At 36.9% G+C, this 21703-nt stretch overlaps 1 protein-coding gene across 1 annotated transcript; it reads right to left on the minus strand.

Moving 5' to 3' along the window:
* Nucleotides 1–20281: 20281 nt before the first annotated feature.
* LOC143878987 (uncharacterized) lies at nucleotides 20282–21491 on the minus strand. Its single transcript, XM_077381198.1, has 2 exons — nucleotides 21221–21491; nucleotides 20282–21069 (listed from the first exon to the last, which is right to left on the minus strand). The coding sequence occupies exons 1-2, from the start codon at nucleotides 21489–21491 to the stop codon at nucleotides 20282–20284; spliced, it is 1059 nt and encodes a 352-aa protein (XP_077237313.1).
* Nucleotides 21492–21703: the final 212 nt, after the last annotated feature.

Below are 21703 nucleotides of genomic sequence, written 5' to 3' on the forward strand. Positions count from 1 at the left end.
TATACCTTCATGTTTTAATATTTTTTATCTTTACCCCTTTTTTTAAAAAATATGCCCCCCTTTCCAATCATCCCTAAGATAGAAAATAAGTTTAAAATTTTAATTTTACCATTTTTATCTCCCTTTTTTTGTGCAAAATTTACTATAATTTTTGCCCCCTTGTGCAAAATTTCAGATAGAAATTTTTTCTATCTTAATTTTAAGATAGATAAAAAAATTACTATAATTTTTGCCCCCCTTGTGCAAAATTTCTGGCATCGCCCCTGGTTGGACACATGCCAGACTTTGATTGGAGGCTACAAAAGGAGTTGGAACTGGTCCCTCAAAGGGAGAGGTGGATAACAGCTTGGTTGATATGAATCAAGAGCTCAAGGTCCAATAGATGATTTTTTCATTCTATTAGAAAAATGTCAGACATAATTGCTTTGGAGGCAATTTTCCAGGAATAGATCCTCGATCTCCTTTTTTTTATACTTGGGACAGCCCCCTCTTTTGTACAAGAGTAGTCATATATACACTAGAAGAGGCTGTCCCAAGAATAAATAGGGATGAATACATCACTTCCCTATATCTATTATTATTCATTAGTTTGCCATTATTCTCACTAATTATTGTTTTTTGAATTTTTCAGTTGAAGATATTCAATAAACTTGACTGTTACAGTTTCCTCCGGGAGCTTATGTTCAGCAATTTTGTAAATTGGGTTGGTGATAGAGGCAACTTTTTCAGTAGTAGAAAAATAATAGACCAAAGCTACTATTTATTGTTTGGACATTTTATGTCTGGGAGCTCCTGGTAAATGATTTCATTAATTGAAATAGCGTAGAAACACAATAAACCGGGGGTTGGGCCTGTAGCTCAACGGTTGAGGCTTTGTTTCTCAATCTTGAGGTCTCAAGTTCGATCCCAGCTTACCAATCAAATAATAATAATAATAAACCATGGAACTATTATACATGTTCCCTCATATCAATAATGGCACTCCAATCTTTTCTTTGTGCTTTTAGTAATCAGCTTGTAAAACTATTAAATTTTCCAAGATGCTCTCAATAGCCAATCAAAATAGTTGTGCCATAGTCTAAATATCACATAAACCAGCATCACTGCCTCCTTTGATTCCAAGCACGATCTTCAGGTCTCAAGTTCGAACTTAGCAAATTGGATTAAAAATAAAGGGGAACAAGCACCCAAGGAGGAACTAGATTAGAATAAAGATGACATCTCGCAAAATAATAGACCAAACAGAGAGAAAAGATAAAATACAGCTAAGAGAAAAAAACCAAAAAGATTACAATCCAACAAGCTAATCTACATCAGGGAGCACCCGTGTTGGAATAAAAATATCCGCAACTTATTCTTGAGTTTTGCAAAAAAGAACATTGACAACTCTATCATTTACCAAGTCTCGAATGAAATGATACTTGATCCTTATATGCTTGCTTTTGCCATGAAAAATTGGATTATTTATGAGTGAAATCGCCGAACTATTATCACAAAATAAACTTGTACGATGTTCTTGTGGATGTTTGAGTTCTTCTAATATCCATCGTAGCCAAAGAGCTTGACAAGCCGTCGAAGATAATGAGATTGGATGTACATTGGATGCCCTACCAAAAATTCTAAAGTGAGCAACACAAGGCTTATGACCACTCCAAGCTTCTTGAGGAGTCATACCTTGAACACTTTTTTATGATGCCCGGATCAAGAGATAGATGACACATGTAATGGCTTCCGCCCAAAACATATCAGGCATCCCTTTGGCTTTCAACATACTTCTAGCCAATTTCATAATCGTTCGATTCTTCCTTTCGGCTACCCCGTTTTGTTGAGGTGTGTACCGAGTGATAAGTTGATGCCGAATCCCATTATCTTTTAAGAAGTTCTCAAACTCAGGAGAAACATATTCACCACCTCTATCGAAATGCAAAGTTTTCAACATGAAACCACTTTGCTTTTCAACCAAGCTCTTGAAAGTTTTAAAGGATCCAAAGACTTCCGATCTTGAAAGTTACAGCCAATAAACCCATGTCTTTCTACTATAATCCTCAATGAAGGTGAGAAAATATCGATTACCTCCAATTGATGTTGTTTGAGTAGGCCTGCATAAATCGGAATGCACTAGCTCGAGAGGATTTGATGCCCTCCAAGCCTTTCCAACGGAAAAAGAGTCTCTTTGATTTGATGCTTTCCAAGTGCACATCCTTCACACACTTGATCTTGGCGGTCGATGTTCGGCATGCCTCTCACCATATGCTTCTTATTCATGAGAGATAAAGTGGTAAAGCTCAAATGACCATAGCGAAGATGCCATAGCCATGCCATATTTTTGACAATAGTGTTGAAGCAAGGAAGACCATCATTTTGAAATTTTAGAGGAAACATCTTGTTTTGAGTCATTCTCACCTTGGCTATGAGAACATAATTTTTATTTTCGATTTCGCACACACCTTCCTTGAAATGAACATCATGACCTTTTATTAGAAGTTGCCCAACATTCAAGAGATTGTGGTTTAGAACGGGAACATAGAAAACATTGGAGATGCACTTGACGCCCTTCTTTGTTTGAACAAGAATATCACCACTTTCCCTTACGGAAAGCCTCTTGTCATCACCCGTTCGAACTTCACTTTGGAGAGATTCATCCAACTTTACAAACACGCCTTTGTTGCCGATTGTGTGGTTTCTACAACCACTATCAAGATACCACGTCTCATCAAAGGCCACTTTTTGCACATTACAAGCAAGAAAAAGTGTGTCATCTTCTTTTCTTTCATCTTTCTCATGCATAAAAATAGATTCTTTCTTGCTTTCTTCCGCAATCTTCTTTCTACAATACTTCATGGTATGACCAAACTTTTGGCGTTGATAACATTGATTTTGGGATAGAGGTCTTCCTCTCCCTCTTCCTCTTGTAGAATGACCACTTTCATCTTTTTCATTTTCTTGATTTCTTCCTCTACCATTTCTCCCTCTTTCATGAAAAGAATTGATTCCTCTTTCTCTTCCTCTTCTTCTAGAGTCACCCCTAAAAGAGACTTGAGTTTGAAAGATTCACCTGGAAAATCAAAGATCCAATCCTCTTCTACATAAATCCGATCATCTTCTTCTCCGGATGTTTTCCGGCATATCTCCTCCAGCTCCAGCCTCACCATCATTCTATTATTTCTTTTTTATTTCACCCTCATTTACACCATAGCCATCTCCATTTTTTTTAAAACCCTAAATTCAAACCCTTTCTTCCTCAAAACCCAGATCCGACCATTTCTTTTGACTCCCTCTACTTGCCATTTCACCTCCTCCATCAGATCTGCGATTGGGACTTCATCAAGGTTCGAAGAGTCTATCTCAGGTATATAATTTCATTTCAATATAAATTTCAACATTAGAATTCATGAATATTGCTATAGATTAGTTTGTTTTCATGGAATTTCATAAATAATATTCTGGACTTGATTATTTTCACAAGAATTTTATAAGTAATGCTATGGATCTGTTTGTTTTCATGGAGTTTTATGAACAATCCTCTAGATCCGCTTGTTTTCATAGAGGCTTATGAATAGTGCTCTAGGTTTGTTTGTCTTGTGGAACATCATGAGATTTAACTACCTTCATGAAAGATAAATAAGACAATGCTTTGTAAGGATTGTGGCTTGGTGTTGAACATGTGTTAGGTCAAGGTGAAATTCTTTGGAAAATTGTATTGTGTGTTACAACTCTTGGCCAACATTAAAGTGTTCTGGAAATCGATTAGTTTACATGTGAGGGTCATGCATTATTTACACCAATATACTCTTCATTACCTGCAAGTATGTTTGGATTTCAAAAAGATTTTGTTTCAAAGGGAATTTTGGAGTGTTGTTTTTATACACATAATGTTTATCTTATAAATTTCTATTGCTGATGTTTGGAATAGTGTCAAGAAATATACCTGAAAGTTCCCATGCATTTGAGTGATGATCTCTAGACTAGCAATATTGATGCTGTTCATTTCAATGCAAAAGGGCACTTGGGTTATACATTTGGTCATGCATGTTAAGTGGTTACTTAATAGGTGTTCATTGGAAAACTATTTCATTAATGCATATTTAGAGCTATTTATCATACAACATTGCATTTCTTATGTTTTTAATTGACAATTACCCTCTTCGGGTATCTCATTTAAAACTCTTAAGGAAAGATGCCAATTTTATTTGCTGGTCACATTCATTAACTGATTTTGTCAAGGTGTGGGTAAATTCAGTTGGTTGGAGAAGGTCAATATTTTAGCTACCTAAGGCTTGATTCTTAAAATGTTAGCTTTCCCCTTTTCACCGACTACCCTTGGAAGATACTTTGAATTTTTGCATAAACCTTAAACAAGCAAGTGGGTCCCATGTAACCTAAGCAAATCTTTTGGCTTCCTTTTTTTAATTCCAGATGCCTCTTGGATGGGTATACGAGTGCAAACAATAACGGAAATCCACTAAAATGGCCGTATTAGAGTTGGAAAGAAAATCTCACATGTATTTTAGGTAATTTATAACCCCTATTGACCAAATTCCCAAAATAAAGCAAAATCCAATTTTTCCAAAATATGCCGTAGCACTAGTGGGCCCAAAATAACCGAATCCCAAAATATTGAGAGAGTTTATGCGCAATATGGAATGATCCAACCGTCCATTTTAATAGGTTATCTTAGCTTAACTAAGAATGGACCCACTGCTTTGGCCGAACAACTATTCCCAAAAAAAAATTGACGTTTACAAAATGTTGATCTAACGGTTGCATGATAACTTCCATAAGATAATTGTCCACCAAGTCAAAGCACCTTGTTGTCATCTTTTGCATGCATGTGTGGCCTTATAATTTGCATGGGTGTTGTCTCTTTAATCATCTTTTGCATGCATGTATGCATGCATATGTCTCAACAGATGATGTCAACATGCATGGGTGTTATTTCTATAATATAGTGCATGATATGATCCAATCTGTCCAAATCGATTGGCTATGACATAACTTAACCGTGCCACCAAATCATTACCATGAGCTTATCTAAACTGTTCATTTAGTGGGTCTCTCTTGCAATTCAGTTATCTCCCAATTCAGCAAAATTCGAGCAATATGATTCCAGCAACATTCCCACTCCAGCAACCGTTTCAATTCAGCACTAGTCAGTTCCAATTCCAGCAATCGAATTCAGCAGCTTCAATTCGTTTCCACCTTATTCCCATTCCAGCAAGTTATTCCAGCACTTGATTCCAATTCCATGATTTCAGCACACTTCCATTTCCGATTCCAGCAAATATTACAATTCCCGCAAATGATTCCAGCAACATGGAATTTCAGCAACGATTCCGATTCTAGCAACATGAAATTTCAGCGTGGGTCCCACCCATGTTGCTAAAAAAATCCAAAACTTGCTACCCACTTCCATGCATAGACACATATCCATTGTAATTGGTTTGCATAAAATAAACAAAACACCCAAAGTAACTGGAAGTGAGTGCATGAGTGTTGTGGTGTAATACGAATCATTCATTTTAATAACAAAATACAAATCAGTTGTTTTCCCAAATTGCCTTCCCAAATTTGTAATCGGTAGTGAGAAGATAGAGATCCAAATCACACACTTCATCTTTGCAAACAATATAGATCCTTGAATTCTCTTTGCAATTCCATCTCTTAGCTAAAATCACCTTGAAAATCCAGAAATAACCTGAAATACCAAAAACAAGAAAATTACCTTCGTAGCACCTCTTTAAATGAGAAAAATACATGCTTTCCCTACCTATTGTTCACACATAAATGTGCTCATCAGATACCTCTTGATTCAAGGACAAGGCCTTGAGTCAAGACGTACCTGAAACAAAGAAGAGTCGCCATCCAGGGAAGTCAGCCCTGGAACCCATAAGATACTCTGTTACAATGGATAACCAGAGATACAAACGTTCGTGCCTGATTACGAGTTGGAAAGGTGTTTGGCATCCAACCCATCCAACTCGCCCGAGCGCACTCGGTCTCTTATGCCATTTCTATTAACTTTGAAGAGTTTTTGGGCGAAAATCATATGAAATGAGAACAGATATCCCCGAGAAAATGTCTACCTAAACATGCATGTCCCGGGGATGGGTAAAAGAGAAGAAAACATGCAAGTCCTAAGGAGGATCAGTATTAGTGTCACCAGACATTGGAATGAGCACTAGAATCCCCCGTCTCTCAGGGAGGCAAAGAAAACTGAAGCCAATCCGATATCGGATAACCCTGCTACCTGTCTCGACACATCACATCTAACATCCATGCCTAAAGAGAGTTGGTATCAGTGTCATCTATCATTAGAACGAATCACTAGAATCCGCCGTCTCCTAGAGAGGCGTAGAAGACTAGTGCTGATTTAATACCAGATAATCCTGTTACCAATCTCTAATCATCACATCTAATTCTAACTCATCACATCTAAGTAAGCGGTAAACATACTGTAAGCCCAAGGGTCTACTCTCCTATCTTGTTTTGATGATTCTAAACATAATTGATTGTGTTTTTGAATACTAATCAATTTGCTTTGAAGTGTTGTGTTTGAGATAGGATTGATCATTGAAGAAACCAACACACAACATGGTCATGCTTGGAGATATCCCATACAAGAGTCAAAGGAGCTAAGTGAAGCTCACCTCATCTCTCAAGCAAGCATACACAAGATGGAAGATCAATTGAAGACCAAGACTAAAGAGAAGTTGAAAGCTACATAGGTATCATTGTACATCCTTTCTCTTTAGATTTCCAAGTCAAGGCAAAGTGTTTTCAAAATGTTTTTCAAAGAACACTTAAGAACTTAAAATGGATTAGTGAATGCTTATGTGGTGGACCAACATGTTGGGACCCTCATAAACATTCCAAAATAATCATAGGAGATGAGTTCCAAAAGCCAAAAATCAAACAAGAAATAAAATCTCAAAATATGTGGATTTTTAGGCTTCTCGGAACTCCGAGATTTTTCTCGGAGCTCCGAGCTCGGAACTCCGAGAGTTCCCTCGGAACTCCGAGAAAAGGTCCAGTAGCGTCTGGACATTTTCTCGGAACTCCGAGAATATTTCTCGGAACTCCGAGAATTCTCGGAACTCCGAGAATGGTTCTCGGAACTCCGAGAACCCTGCGACAGCTCAGGATATAGCCGTTGGGATTTGAATTAATTCTTGTTTTTTGATATTTCCACCCCCAAACGGTCATATTCTTTAGAGAGGCTATAAATACAATATGTAGAGAAGTTTTTCTCTCTCCCTTGATCATTTGAAAACATCTTTGAGCATCAAAGAAAACTTGCCACCTATTATTGCTTGAGATTTTGTTTTCCCCAAACTTGCCTTGCAACTTGCAAATCTATTTGAGTTGGGATTTTAGAGCTTTCACTTGCAACCATCATTGAAGAGCAATCAAGGATCTACAAAGAGCATCAAGCTTTCAAGAAGAAGCCAAGCTATCAATCTTTCATATCTTGTATAGGTGGCTAGGGCATTCCGTTTTTAATTCCCTAGAGAGCAACCGCTTAGAACTCGGCGGAGAAGGAGAGTCTTTGTAAAGGTGTAAGGGCATCCTTGTTTAATATCCCTTGGAATTGTAACCGCCTCGGAGCCGGGCATCGTGGAGGTCTCTAATAGTGGAATCCCTCAAGTACGACCTTGAGTAGAGTGGAGTAGGCCGTTGGCCGAACCACTATATATCGGTGTGTCATTTCTCACTCTTGCATTTCCATTATTGTTTGATTTGGCATTTCATTTTATTTTTCAAATTATATTTGCACTAACCAAATATTTAATTAAGTGAAGAAAAATTCCAATTAGGGTTCATAGGTAATTTTGAAAAGGCCTAATATTGAGTTAAATTCAATTCACCCCCCCTCTTGAGTATTTCAATTGGTATCAAAGCCTCGTCTCTAATTTTTAGAAAACCCTAACCGGTATAGAGTAAAGATTCTAAAATGGCAAACTACCCTCAACACCATGAAGGTTATTCAAACACTAGGCCACCCTATTTTGATGGAACAAACTATGGTTTTTGGAAAACCAAAATGAAAATCTTTTTAACCCAAGACTATCAAATGTGGAGAGCAATTAATAATGAATACATCTTACCCACAAGAAATTTAAATGATTGGACCGAAGCCGAACAACAAGCTTTGAATTATAATGCCAAAGCCATGAATTCTCTTATTTGTGCTCTATCTCCCGGAGAATTCAATAGAGTATCAAATTTGAATTCGGCTAAGGAAATTTGGGACACTTTAGAAGTCACCCATGAGGGAACCAATCAAGTAAAAGAATCTAAAATGAACCATCTTTTTCGGTAATACGAACTCTTTCAAATGACATCCGATGAAACAATTGCCGACATGTACACTAGATTCACCAATCTTGTAAATGGATTAAGGGGTCTTGGAAAACAATTTTCCAATAGAGATTTAGTGACTAAAATCCTTAGGTCCTTACCTTTGTCTTGGGAATCCAAAACCTCCGCAATCACCGAAGCCAAGGACATGAACACATTGAACCTAGATGAACTAATAGGGTCCTTGATCACCCATGAAATGATTTTCAAAACAAAAGCACCCGAAATCGAAACTAAAATCGAAAAAGGAAAAGGAATTGCTTTTGCTTGTAATGTAGGTGAAAATGAAGATGCAAAAGAAGACATGGAAGATGAAGTTGCCCTCCTAACAAGAAGGATCAAATTCTTGCAAAGGAACATGGGAGGGATGAGAAATAGAAGGACAAACCCTCCATTCAAGAAGAAAGAAGAACTCGGTGATGGATCTTCTCAACCACGATGTTACGGTTGCAAGAAGCTTGGACACATTCGCCCGGATTGTCCACTCAACAATGAACCCACTTCAAACAACCGCTTCAAGAGAAGAGAAGGCAAGAAAAGAATGACCGCCACGTGGGATGAAGAAATTGAAAGCGAAGGCGAACAAAATGATGGCGAAGATTGCTTGATAGCAAGGAACGTATGCTTCATGGCCTCAACAAACGACAACAATGAGGTAAACACTTTAAATGATGTTATTGTTTTAAAAGAAGTTCTTGATTCCCTACAAAATGCAAATGATGAACTTGAAATTCAATTTGATAAAATTGCATCACTTGAAAATTCTCTTGCTAACATGACAAAAGAATTTGGTTGGTTAAAAAAAGATCATGAATTTTTAGATAATAAGAATGAAAAATACAAAGTAGAAATTCATGAGTTAAATGCTTCTATCAAAATCTTAAATAAAAACCGACAAGAACTCTCAAATGAAAACAACAATCTAAAGCATGAAAATGGTAGATTATCTTTTGAGTATGATGAACTAAAGAAACTTTTTGAAAAATTTGAAAATAGTTCATTAAAATTGGATAGGCTTGTAAATCTTCAAAGAATGTCAAGTGACAAAAGTGGACTTGGACATAAATGGAACACCACAATATCCAACTATAAAACTAAACTTGAAAAGGTTTCTTCTAGCGGTACCAAAATTTGCTTTTATTGTGGTCTAGAAGGTCATTACAAGGTTGCTTGCTTACATGCTAAACAAGATAAGATTAAGTTGAACTCTAATGTGAAAACAAATGAACATAGCAAGATTAGGAAGATTTGGGTACCTAAGGGATCTCACTTGCCTATTTATATGTAGGTATGCCTTAAAAGCCATAACAAGAAGAACACATGGTATCTTGATAGTGGATGCTCTAGACATATGACCGGAGACCTTACTCAATTCGCATCCCTATCGCTCAAGGATGGTGGAGACGTTACCTTTGGAGATGATAAGAAAGGAAAAGTCAAAGGTGAAGGCACCATAGGTAACTCTACCTCTCCCATACATGATGTACTATTTGTTTATGGCTTGTCCCATAATCTTATTAGCATTAGTCAATTATGTGATAATGGTTTTGAAGTTGTCTTCAATCCCGATAAATGCATTGTTAAAAATAAGATAAATGGAGAAGTAAAATTCATAAGGTCTAGAGACAATAACATTTATACAATTGGACTAGATGATCTTAGACTCCAAAATGTGACTTGTCTAAATGCCATTAGTGAGGATTCTTGGCTATGGCATAGGAGGTTGGGTCATGCCGGAATGGATCTCATTTCGACCCTCTCCTCAAAAGAAAGTGTTAGAGGATTGCCTAAGTTCAAATTCATCAAGGATCACATTTGTAGAACTTGTCAATTAGGAAAACAATTGAAAAGCTCATTTGCACCTAAAAATATGATTTCAACTTCCTACCCCTTGGAGCTACTTCATATGGATCTTTTTGGACCAATGAAGACTAGTAGCCTAGGTGGAAAGAGGTACGTGTTTGTAGTTGTTGATGACTACTCACGATTCACATGGGTCATATTTCTAGGACATAAAGATGAAACTTATGAAAACTTTCTTACATTGTGCAATCAAATTCAAAATGAAAAAGGTATTGCCATCTCCCACATTAGAAGTGATCATGGAACTGAATTTGAAAATGTACATTTTGACACTTATTGTAATGAACATGGCATAAAACATAATTTTTCCGCACCTAGAACACCTCAACAAAATGGAGTAGTAGAAAGAAAGAATCGAACTCTCCAAGAAATGGCTAGAACTATGTTGCATGAAAATGATCTCCCTAGATATTTTTGGGCGGAAGCGGTTAGCACCGCTTGCTATATCATAAACAGGGTATATCTAAGGCCAATTTCTAAGAAAACACCTTATGAGCTTTGAAAAAACTTGAAACCAAATATAAGCTATTTTAGAGTGTTTGGATGTAAATGCTTTATTTTAAACATCAAAGATAATCTACACAAATTTGATAGGAAATCGGATGATGGAATATTCTTAGGGTATTCTTCTCACAGCAAGGCATATAGAGTATTTAATAGGAGAACCCTAGTAGTAGAAGAATCCATGCATGTGACATTTGATGAAAGAGAGCCAACACCACAAGAAATGCCACATGATGAGGATGAACCCATTGAACATCTTTTTCCAAAATTGAGTGCTCCTCCTCATGCATCAACAAGTCATACATTACCTAGTGAGGAAGTAGAAAATGAAGATGATGACTCATTGCCTAGGGATAGGAGAACATTGGTAGATCATCCTGAATCCCAAATTTTAGGTGATGCCACATTGCCAGTAAGAACTAGATCATACTATCGTAGTGTGAGTAACAATTTGGCGTTCCTATCCGAATTAGAACCAAAATCCATCAAGGAAGCTGAAAAGGATGAATATTGGTTGATGGCTATGCAAGAAGAGCTAAGTCAATTCGAAAGGAACAAAGTGTGGAGGCTAGTGCCTAGACCTAGTGATCATCCAGTCATTGGCACGAGATGGGTGTATAGAAATAAATTGGATGAAAATGGAATTATCACTAGGAATAAAGCTAGGCTTGTAGCCCAAGGGTACAATCAGGAGGAAGGGATAGATTATGATGAGACATTTGCTCCTGTTGCCCGTATGGAGGCTATTAGGATACTTTTGGCATATGCATCTCATAAAGGATTTAAACTATATCAAATGGATGTCAAAAGTGCCTTCCTAAATGGCTATATCCAAGAGGAAGTGTATGTTGAGCAACCTCCAGGTTTTGAAGACTTCAAACATCAAAATCATGTCTTCAGGCTTGATAAAGCTTTATATGGATTAAAGCAAGCTCCTAGAGCTTGGTATGAGAGGCTTTGCACTTTCTTAGTTGAAAAGGGATTCGAGATGGGAAAGGTGGATAAAACCTTATTTATCAAAAGAGAAAATCATGATATCCTCCTTGTCCAAATCTATGTGGATGATACCATCTGTGGCTCAACTAATCAAAAATTGTGTGATGAATTTGCAACCTTAATGAAAAATGAATTTGAAATGAGCATGATGGGAGAGTTAACCTACTTCTTAGGACTCCAAATTAAACAATACAAAAATGGAATATTTTTAAATCAAGAAAAATATACAAAGGAGTTATTAAAGAAGTATGGCATGGATAGCAGTAAGACATCAAGAATTCCCATGAGTACTACTGCTAAGCTAGAAAAAGATGAATTTGGCAAATCTGTGGATCAGAAATTGTATAGGGGTATGATAGGTAGTTTGCTCTATTTGACAGCCAGCAGACCAGACATTATGTTTACTGTCTGTCTCTGTGCTCGATTTCAATCGGATCCTAAAGAATCTCACCTATCAGCAGTTAAGAAGATCTTCAAGTACTTAAGAGGAACCCAAAGTCTAGGACTGTGGTATGAAAGATCATCTTCCTTCACTCTCATCGGATATTCAGATGCAGACTTTGCTGGATGTAGAGTAGATAGGAAAAGCACTAGTGGGACTTGCCAATTCTTGGGTAAATCACTTGTTTCATGGTTTAGCAAGAAGCAAAATTCAGTAGCTCTGTCCACAACAGAAGCAGAATATGTGGCAGCCGGAGCTTGCTGTGCTCAAGTCCTATGGATGAAAAGCACATTGATGGACTATGCAATCAAAATGGAAAATATTCTCATCCAATGTGACAATACTAGTGCTATAAGCTTAACAAAGAACCCCATACAACACTCAAGAACAAAACACATTGAGATTAGGCACCACTTCATCAGAGATCACTCACAAAAAGGGGATATTTGCTTAAAATATATCAACACTGAAGATCAATTAGCGGATATCTTTACAAAACCCCTTAGTGATGATAGAATTTGTTATATCCGAAGTGCCTTAAACATATGGAGTGCGGATCAAATCAAAGAAATTGCCAAATAAATACTTTGTGCCTTTCACCAGCTTATCTATATAGTGTTTATATATATATATCATCTTTGTTTGGTAGTATCTGCATGAATGAGATGTAAAATACTAATCTTAAAAATCACTCAATTGATATTCTTAGCCTTCTTAGTTTTCTAAGTTGGAGAGGTATCTTCACTTTAATTAAAATACCTAACATTTTGACATATGTCAACATCTCGATCATGTACAGGTATATGTACATTACTTGGTTATATATTTCTATACCATAAGCATTGATGTAGGGGGAGTTATCCACTCCTAATTTTTTTTACACCCTTTCTGTCGATGACAAAAGGGGGAGAAGTTTGAAATTGATTATCTATTCAATTGACTATATGCACCACATGCTTATAACTTGTATCATTTATATGTGTGCATATATTGAGGGGGAGTTCCAGTATTCACTTGCCTACTACTATGTCACTCCACACACACCTCATAATCAATTTTGTTTGTCATCATAAAAAAGGGGGAGATTGTAAGCCCAAGGGTCTACTCTCCTATCTTGTTTTGATGATTCTAAACATAATTGATTGTGTTTTTGAATACTAATCAATTTGCTTTGAAGTGTTGTGTTTGAGATAGGATTGATCATTGAAGAAACCAACACACAACATGGTCATGCTTGGAGATATCCCATACAAGAGTCAAAGGAGCTAAGTGAAGCTCACCTCATCTCTCAAGCAAGCATACACAAGATGGAAGATCAATTGAAGACCAAGACTAAAGAGAAGTTGAAAGCTACATAGGTATCATTGTACATCCTTTCTCTTTAGATTTCCAAGTCAAGGCAAAGTGTTTTCAAAATGTTTTTCAAAGAACACTTAAGAACTTAAAATGGATTAGTGAATGCTTATGTGGTGGACCAACATGTTGGGACCCTCATAAACATTCCAAAATAATCATAGGAGATGAGTTCCAAAAGCCAAAAATCAAACAAGAAATAAAATCTCAAAATATGTGGATTTTTAGGCTTCTCGGAACTCCGAGATTTTTCTCGGAGCTCCGAGCTCGGAACTCCGAGAGTTCCCTCGGAACTCCGAGAAAAGGTCCAGTAGCGTCTGGACATTTTCTCGGAACTCCGAGAATATTTCTCGGAACTCCGAGAATTCTCGGAACTCCGAGAACCCTGCGACAGCTCAGAATATAGCCGTTGGGATTTGAATTAATTCTTGTTTTTTGATATTTCCACCCCCAAACGGTCATATTCTTTGGAGAGGCTATAAATACAATATGTAGAGAAGTTTTTCTCTCTCCCTTGATCATTTGAAAACATCTTTGAGCATCAAAGAAAACTTGCCACCTATTATTGCTTGAGATTTTGTTTTCCCCAAACTTGCCTTGCAACTTGCAAATCTATTTGAGTTGGGATTTTAGAGCTTTCACTTGCAACCATCATTGAAGAGCAATCAAGGATCTACAAAGAGCATCAAGCTTTCAAGAAGAAGCCAAGCTATCAATCTTTCATATCTTGTATAGGTGGCTAGGGCATTCCGTTTTTAATTCCCTAGAGAGCAACCGCTTAGAACTCGGCGGAGAAGGAGAGTCTTTGTAAAGGTATAAGTGCATCCTTGTTTAATATCCCTTGGAATTGTAACTGCCTCGGAGCCGGGCATCGTGGAGGTCTCCAATAGTGGAATCCCTCAAGTACGACCTTGAGTAGAGTGGAGTAGGCCGTTGGCCGAACCACTATATATCGGTGTGTCATTTCTCACTCTTGCATTTCCATTATTGTTTGATTTGGCATTTCATTTTGTTTTTCAAATTATATTTGCACTAACCAAATATTTAATTAAGTGAAGAAAAATTCCAATTAGGGTTCATAGGTAATTTTGAAAAGGCCTAATATTGAGTTAAATTCAATTCACCCCCCCTCTTGAGTATTTCACATACGCATGCACATCTATAGCTAAAGAGACAAACCTGCTTAGTGAGCAAATGTTAGTAGATGATGCAAAAGTAATAATCAGCAATAGTAAAGAGCTACAGCTAAGCATGTGAGAGCTACAGCTAAGCATGTGAGTAATCAAATAAGAAAATAATCTAAGTCTAAAAGAAAACACACTGTCATTGTCCTATGCAAGAAACAATGATAACCACAAATACAAACCCTAAAACACTAACAATAAACCCTAAGACTCTAATAATAAACCCTAAGACTCTAAATTATTTCAGCCCAAATCTTGGATGGTCTGATGTTCATCCGAAGCCATCTACGTATCCCCACCTCTACAGGAATCAAGGCCACGTAGTTCTCGCAAATATTCTAAACTACAATGTCTAACATATCTAAGACTGTTATCCTAGACCCAATCAACTAGACTCGACTAATTGTTAACAGCTTATTGCATATGATTAGTTAGGTTCCACTTGTTTTTGAGTTTTAAGACTCCCTATATGTCTGAAATTTCACTTAGCAACCTAAGAGGGGGGTGAATTGGGTGTCTTTTAAAATTTTAAGAATTTAAAAACTTAGTTTGCACTAGTTTTAATTTGATTAAAAATTGATTAAAAAATTAAAACTAAAGTTCAAAGATAAGAGTTAAGCACTTACCACAAGAGAAGAGAGGAAGAGACAAGAAGATTGACACAAGGGTTTTTATAGTGGTTCGGTCTTAAACCTAAGGCCTGCTCCACTCTTCTCAAGTTTGTCTCCTTGAGGTATCCACTATCTTCTTCCGAAGGAACTTAAATACGGCGTTCCTTTCGCAAAGTACAATCCGAGCTTCCAAGCTCCAAGAGTCTTCTACGGCGCCCTTTGTTGCCAAATACAATGAAGAGTTGAAGATGCAGCTTGATTGCCTCTTAGTAGGCTGATTACAAGTAAATAACACTCACTCTCACACAAGAAAATGATAAACAAATGAAGGTCCTAAGGTCTCTCTAGAATAATCTATGGTCAAAGCACAAGAGAGAAAGGGAGAGTAAATATGCCTTTAAATGCTCTAGGAATGTTAGGTTATCTCATTAAGTATTTTCCTAAACGCCCCAAGGTTCATATATATATATATAGAGAGAGAGAGGAGATGAAAATATCACCTTTTTAGACTCCGCAATGGTCGTCTCGGAGTCCGCGCTCAGAATTCCGAGATGGCCGTTACAGGTTATTTTTTTTAACCTGGAACATTTCTCAGAGCTCCGAAAATTATTCTCGGAGTTCCGAGAAGGCTATTTAAGTATGTCTTCAAGTTTTAAGTGCTGATTTTCTTTGGGCCTTCGGAACTCATATCTACCTTGTTAATTGAAATGTTATGTGGGTCCAAATATGTGAGGACACCAACATGATCATTCACTATCCAATTAAGTTTAAGTATGGGTTGGTTTTAACTCCCTTTTGTACCTTTGACCTAGACTATTAATGATTGGCCATATACATTCTAAAATTAGCTTGGTTTTCAATCTTGTTGGCACTTTGAAGATGCCTTGACTTGTCCTCAATCAACTCCATTGGTGCTTGAGCCCTAGCTTGAGCCTTTGAGTTGATGTTCATCCTTGTTGTGCTTGAATTCGATCTTCCCTTCTTTGCCTCTGACTTTTTCTTGACTTGCCTTGATATGCCTTTGTGTTGTTGATGCCTTCTTCATGTCTTTGCTGTCACTTTGAGCTTAAATTGAACCTTGATTGTGCAATCTTGAAAGATCTAAAGCTTGGAACACATTCTCTTAGACAATGAAGATCATTAGTATATAAAACCATTTTATGTCAAATTGAGTTTGTTAATGAACAAAACATATCAATGGGAGTACTTGTTGAACCCTTGGGCTAACAATGTCCTAACTAATGCAAGTTAGCCCTAAACTAATGTAGGTGGGCCCTACATCCTATGTGCACTGGGTTGTGACCCTAAAGAAGAAATGGGCTATCTAGCGCATCCTAATCTAGTCATCAGTCGGTGAAGAGTATCGCCAACTGACCGGACAGAGGCGATAACATACTCCTAGTTAGGACAAACTCCTAACTCTAAAGCACTCAAGACATCTAAGACAGATCCTAACTCTAGAGGAAGATCTTTTTGAAAACAATTTGCAAAGTTTATATTTGAAAGAGTTCTTAAAAGTTTTATTTATAAAGTTTGACTGGAGTTGGGATAAAGATCCCAAGCTGCCTACATACCCCGTGGGAGAGGATCAAGCCAACGTAGTTCGGAAACAGACTTTCCTAACTACTCTCCTAATGACTCGTGACTTTTTTCAGATGTTTTGAAGTTTTCAAATATTTTTTGATGTTTTATGTTTCTATTGTTTTTGTATTTTTATAGATGTTTTCACCCGTGGGAGAGGATCACACCTCGTGATCCACAGCGGAGTGTCAAAATGCTAAGGACAGAATCCCTAGAGCTAAAGGGGTATACTCATATATAAAGAATAGACTCCTAAAGAAAAGAACAGACTCCTATACTCTATAAAGGTTGAACAAACTCCTAAACTCTATGACTGTAGAACAAAATCCTAGTGCTAGAGGACAGACTCCTATCTAGAGGGTAGAATCCTAGCTAGGGGACAAACTCCTAAACTATATACTCTAACAAGGAGGGTGCTAATTAGACTGGGCTAGTCTCCTAGATAATGAGGAAACAACTATCACTAACGAGACACTGGATGTTTCCTATTGAGGGCTCTAAGTAACCTTATCATTGCCCTTGCAATGATAAATATGGTAAGGCAACTAAAAGACTAAGTTAGTCTTCTACTAAAAGGAGGTACAAGTTGGGGTATAACTTAGAGACGGTTATATAACTAAGGCCAAGCTTCCCTCCTATGAGTGACTTTCTAAGGTAACTGAGCTTGCCTCCCAACATCTTTTAGTTAATCATTTTCACATCTTTCATTTCAGTTTTGATTTCCTCTTGCATGCATTTAACAATTTTGCATCACAAAATATTACACAAAGTATGGAATTCAAGGCATCCAAACATAGCAAGACTCAAAACAATTAACTTAAGCATGAGTGAAAGCCTATAACATGTATAATATCAGAAACTAAACTCAAAACATTCAAAGCATTTCATCTCATCCATCACAAACTATGTTAAGTATGAACCAAGCATCAAAAGCATGCATTTGCCTTCTACATGAAAGCTAAAACTTTGTATTGCAAATCACACTATCCAACTGGAAAAACTAGCAAAAGTGATACCCATCAAAGTTGTAGGGGACACATTTGAAAACATTTGATTAGTTATGCACTTCGGATGGTTCTCGTCGGAAGTGGCCAGAAAATGGCCATCTTTGAGCTGATTTTAGATTTAATTTATGCAGTTTTGTTTTGAAAAGTTCCAATTTTATTTTGCAAAACAGAGAAATCAAAACACATTTTAGGAAAAGTGTTCAACACCAAAATTTCAGAAAATTCATTGATGAAAACTTTCTTCTGAGTTGACAACTTCGGTTGGATTTGGCCGGAAGTGGCCGGAAAAAGGCCATCTCCGGTCAAGCCGCAAGCTGGAAATATGGTATGTTTGGCTGAAATCATAAAAATGTCATAGCCTTTTCATTCCTTAGCCAAATTAGGGTCATGATATGTCAAATTGAATTTCTTGGAGTGCTCTACCACCTTATGTTGTCCATTACTTTCAAATTTGACTAAAAATTATAAAAAATAATAAAAAATAATAAAAAATAAACCTGGACAGCGTGTAATTTTGAGGTTTTTCAAGACATCTCAAAGTAAAATTTACATCTAAGAAGCCTAGCTCTAAACCTTTGCATTACATATGTTTCAAGACTTGAATTAATGAATATTAGGCTCAAATTTCAAACTTAAGATGATTGATATGAGAAAAATTAAGGAGATTTCCCATTTGAGCCTTTGAAAATGGGTGAAATAGTAAAATCGCCATAACGTTCTTATTTCTAACCCGATTTTAGCTTAAAATATGTCAAATCGAAGGTCTTGAAAAGCTCTAGAACTTTACATGTATCACTTTTGCAAATTCTAACTGAAATTTAGCGAAAATGCACAAATACAAATCTGGACAGCTTGTAATTTTGAAGTTTTCAACATCTTACAAGAGCATTTCACATCAAAACTCTAGATCTATTATGGATTTCACTAGATATTTACATCACATATTGACACACATATTTTTTAATTTCCAAAGCCTAACACATCATATGTAAAGATTTTCACAAAATTATTTAAGAATTCACCATTTTAACCCAAATTTGCAGCTGAAATCTTAAAATTGGCATAACTTCTTTGTTTCTTGGCCGATTTTGGGTCATAATATGCCAAATCGAAGATCTCAAAATTCTCTACGACCTAAGATTAGAGATTTCACCTAGATCTAGCCGAAAATTGATGAAAATGGGCAAAAATGATACTTGACATCATGTAATTTTGCCATTTTGAATAAAAATTCAACCAAAACTCAAAATCCATGGAGAATTATCTTATATCTTGTTATTAGACATGATTTTAGCTATGTTTTGATGAATTTCAGCCCTAGGTTATTAGATCTAACAATTTTCATGCATATTAAGCCTAGATTTGTCATTTTTAGGTCAATTTTCAAGAGAAAACTTAAAATAAACTCAAAATCCACCAACCTTATGAGTTAAATTATAGCAAATCTTATACTCTTCTCTTGAATCTCTCCTTGAAAGCCTCTTCTCCTCATGTTTCTTTCTAGATCTCATTCTTTCTCTCTCAATCTAGAATTCTCTCTCTCTCTCTAGAATCTTCTTTGTCTCTAGAAAGCTCTCTCTCTAAAATTAGATTAAGAACCCTAATTTTTTTTCAAGTGAAAGCCAAAATGCTCTATCTATAGAGTTTTCCTTAATTTTTGTCCCCCATTAGTTTGTAGGGCAGCCCCTTTTCAAAAATCTTGTTTTTATTTTGGTTGCAAAAGGGTGGCCATTTGGAAAAAGTTTAATGAAAAATTAACTAAAATAAACTTTTCACCCCTTAAGTTACCTTGGACAAACCCCATATTCATATATATGTTGTATTTTAACTAAATGATGAGTATTTTCAAATGAAACTTTTCATGGGTGACTTTACAGGGATAATGACTCCCCTTTCTGCTCTAGTGAAAAAATTGTCTGGCTTACAGGATATTTCACTCATCTTTTGCACTACAATTCTAATTTGGCTTGTCTTATTTGGCATTTTGCTCAGATTTTGACAAAATTTTGCAGGGACCTAGCTGGGACCCTACCCTACCCTTGGGAGAAATTTGGGGTTTTAAATCACTGCTTTGATAGAATTTTTATTCAAAATGACAGGTTTAGGGTTTGGTCAAAATGGGGTGTCTACACCCGCTAACCTTTCTAACATTTGATCAATAACAGGCAAAGAAAAGTGGTCATTCCAAGTAGCCGTATTAAGCTTTCGGTAGTCATTACAAACCCGCCACCCCGTTTGAATGCGAGTTGGAATAAGCTCATTGGTGGCGGATTGTATAACGGTGACTCCCGACTTCTTATGCACTACTTGAACGGGACTCACCCATTGGCTATCCAATATGGGATATATGATCCCATTATACAGGCATTTTAAGATCTCTTTTTAGATGGCTTCCTTCATTATAGGATTAGCCATTCTTTGAGGTTCCCTTGAAGGTTTGGAACCCTCAATGAGGTTAATATGGTGTTGCACAATCGATGGGCTAATTCCTTTGATGTCGGCCATTGTCCAACCTATGTCTTCCTTATTATCTTTTAGCAATTTAATGAGTTCCTCATCTTGAGTAGAGGTTAGGTCCGCAACAATTATTACAGGCAAAGTACAATTATCACCCAAGAAAGCATAATGCAAATTTGAAGGCAAAGGCTTCAACTCCAGTTGTGGGGTCTCTTCGATTAAAGGCTTTGGAAGAGATGTTGTTAATGGTCCCACGGGCTCCACGTTTTGGATGGCAAAGGCTTTGGAAAAGAAATCACCTCCTCCATCATCTCCTAATTCGCTCAAGCATTCTTGAAAACCCGCATCAAAATCAATTTCAAAATTAGTAATAATATCTTCAGGAAAGGAATGTAACATATTGATTTCTTCATGAAAATTAGGTTGCTTACCTAATCGAAATACATTGAAATCTACTGAGGTATTCCCAAAAGAGAGTTTCATTAGGCCATTCCTACAATTGATTAAAGCGTTGCTAGTAGCAAGGAAAGGCCTACTAAGAATGATAGGGATTTGATCCTTGATATTAGCAACAGGTTCCGTATCGAGCACAACAAAATCTACTGGAAATAGAAAGTCTCCTACTTTAACTAGCACATCCTCAACCATCCCTTTGGGTGTCTTAATTGATCTATCCACTAATTGGAGAGTGACGCTGGTCGGTTTGAGGTCTCCTAGTGTTTAAAGACAGAAAAATGGAAGAGATATACATTTGCACCTAAATCCAAAAGAGCATGTTCAATCTTAGTGTTACAATAGTGCAAGAAATAGTAGGACATCCCAGGTCCTTATACTTAGCCACCATTTGTTGAGACAAGATAGAACTTATGTTTGCGGCCAAGAAAGCCTTCTTGGCCACATTGGTTGTGCGCTTTTGTGTGCACAAGTCTTTAAGCACTTTGGCATAAATAGGAACCTGTGAAATCGCATCTAACAAAGGAATATTAATTTGCACTTGTTTCAACACATTTATAATTTTATCCATGGCATCCACCTTCTTATTATTAGCAAGTCTCCTTGGAAAAGGAGCCTTGGGCACATATTCTTTTTCAGGTGGTGAAACTACTTGCTCTTCACTTACCTTTTCGGGTTCCATAGTTGAACTTATTGAAATGGAGTCTTTACTTACATCTTCGGTTGTCTCTTGATGATCTTTAGAGGGTTCAGATCTGACCTCTTCCTTTTGGTGTCCTCTGCCATTCCTTAAAGCATATACGGCATTGCATTAATTGGAGGGCTCTTGCGGCGGCAAAATTGGTTGAATGGAATTCAATTGATTTGACGGAACCTGTGGATTCACATTCAGAT

The sequence above is a fragment of the Tasmannia lanceolata genome, unplaced genomic scaffold, assembly GCF_043159265.1.
Source record: "Tasmannia lanceolata isolate RefF3 unplaced genomic scaffold, GAP_Taslan_0.1 ptg000006l, whole genome shotgun sequence".
NCBI lineage: Eukaryota > Viridiplantae > Streptophyta > Magnoliopsida > Canellales > Winteraceae > Tasmannia > Tasmannia lanceolata.

Coding starts and splice junctions, on each gene's coding strand:
- LOC143878987 (XM_077381198.1), bottom strand. CDS start 21,491: ATGGAACCCGAAAAGGTAAGTGAAGAGCAAGTAGTTTCACCACCTGAA. Junction 21,070..21,220: donor TTTCTTGGCCGCAAACATAA/GTTCTATCTTGT, acceptor TTTAAACACTAG/GAGACCTCAAACCGACCAGC.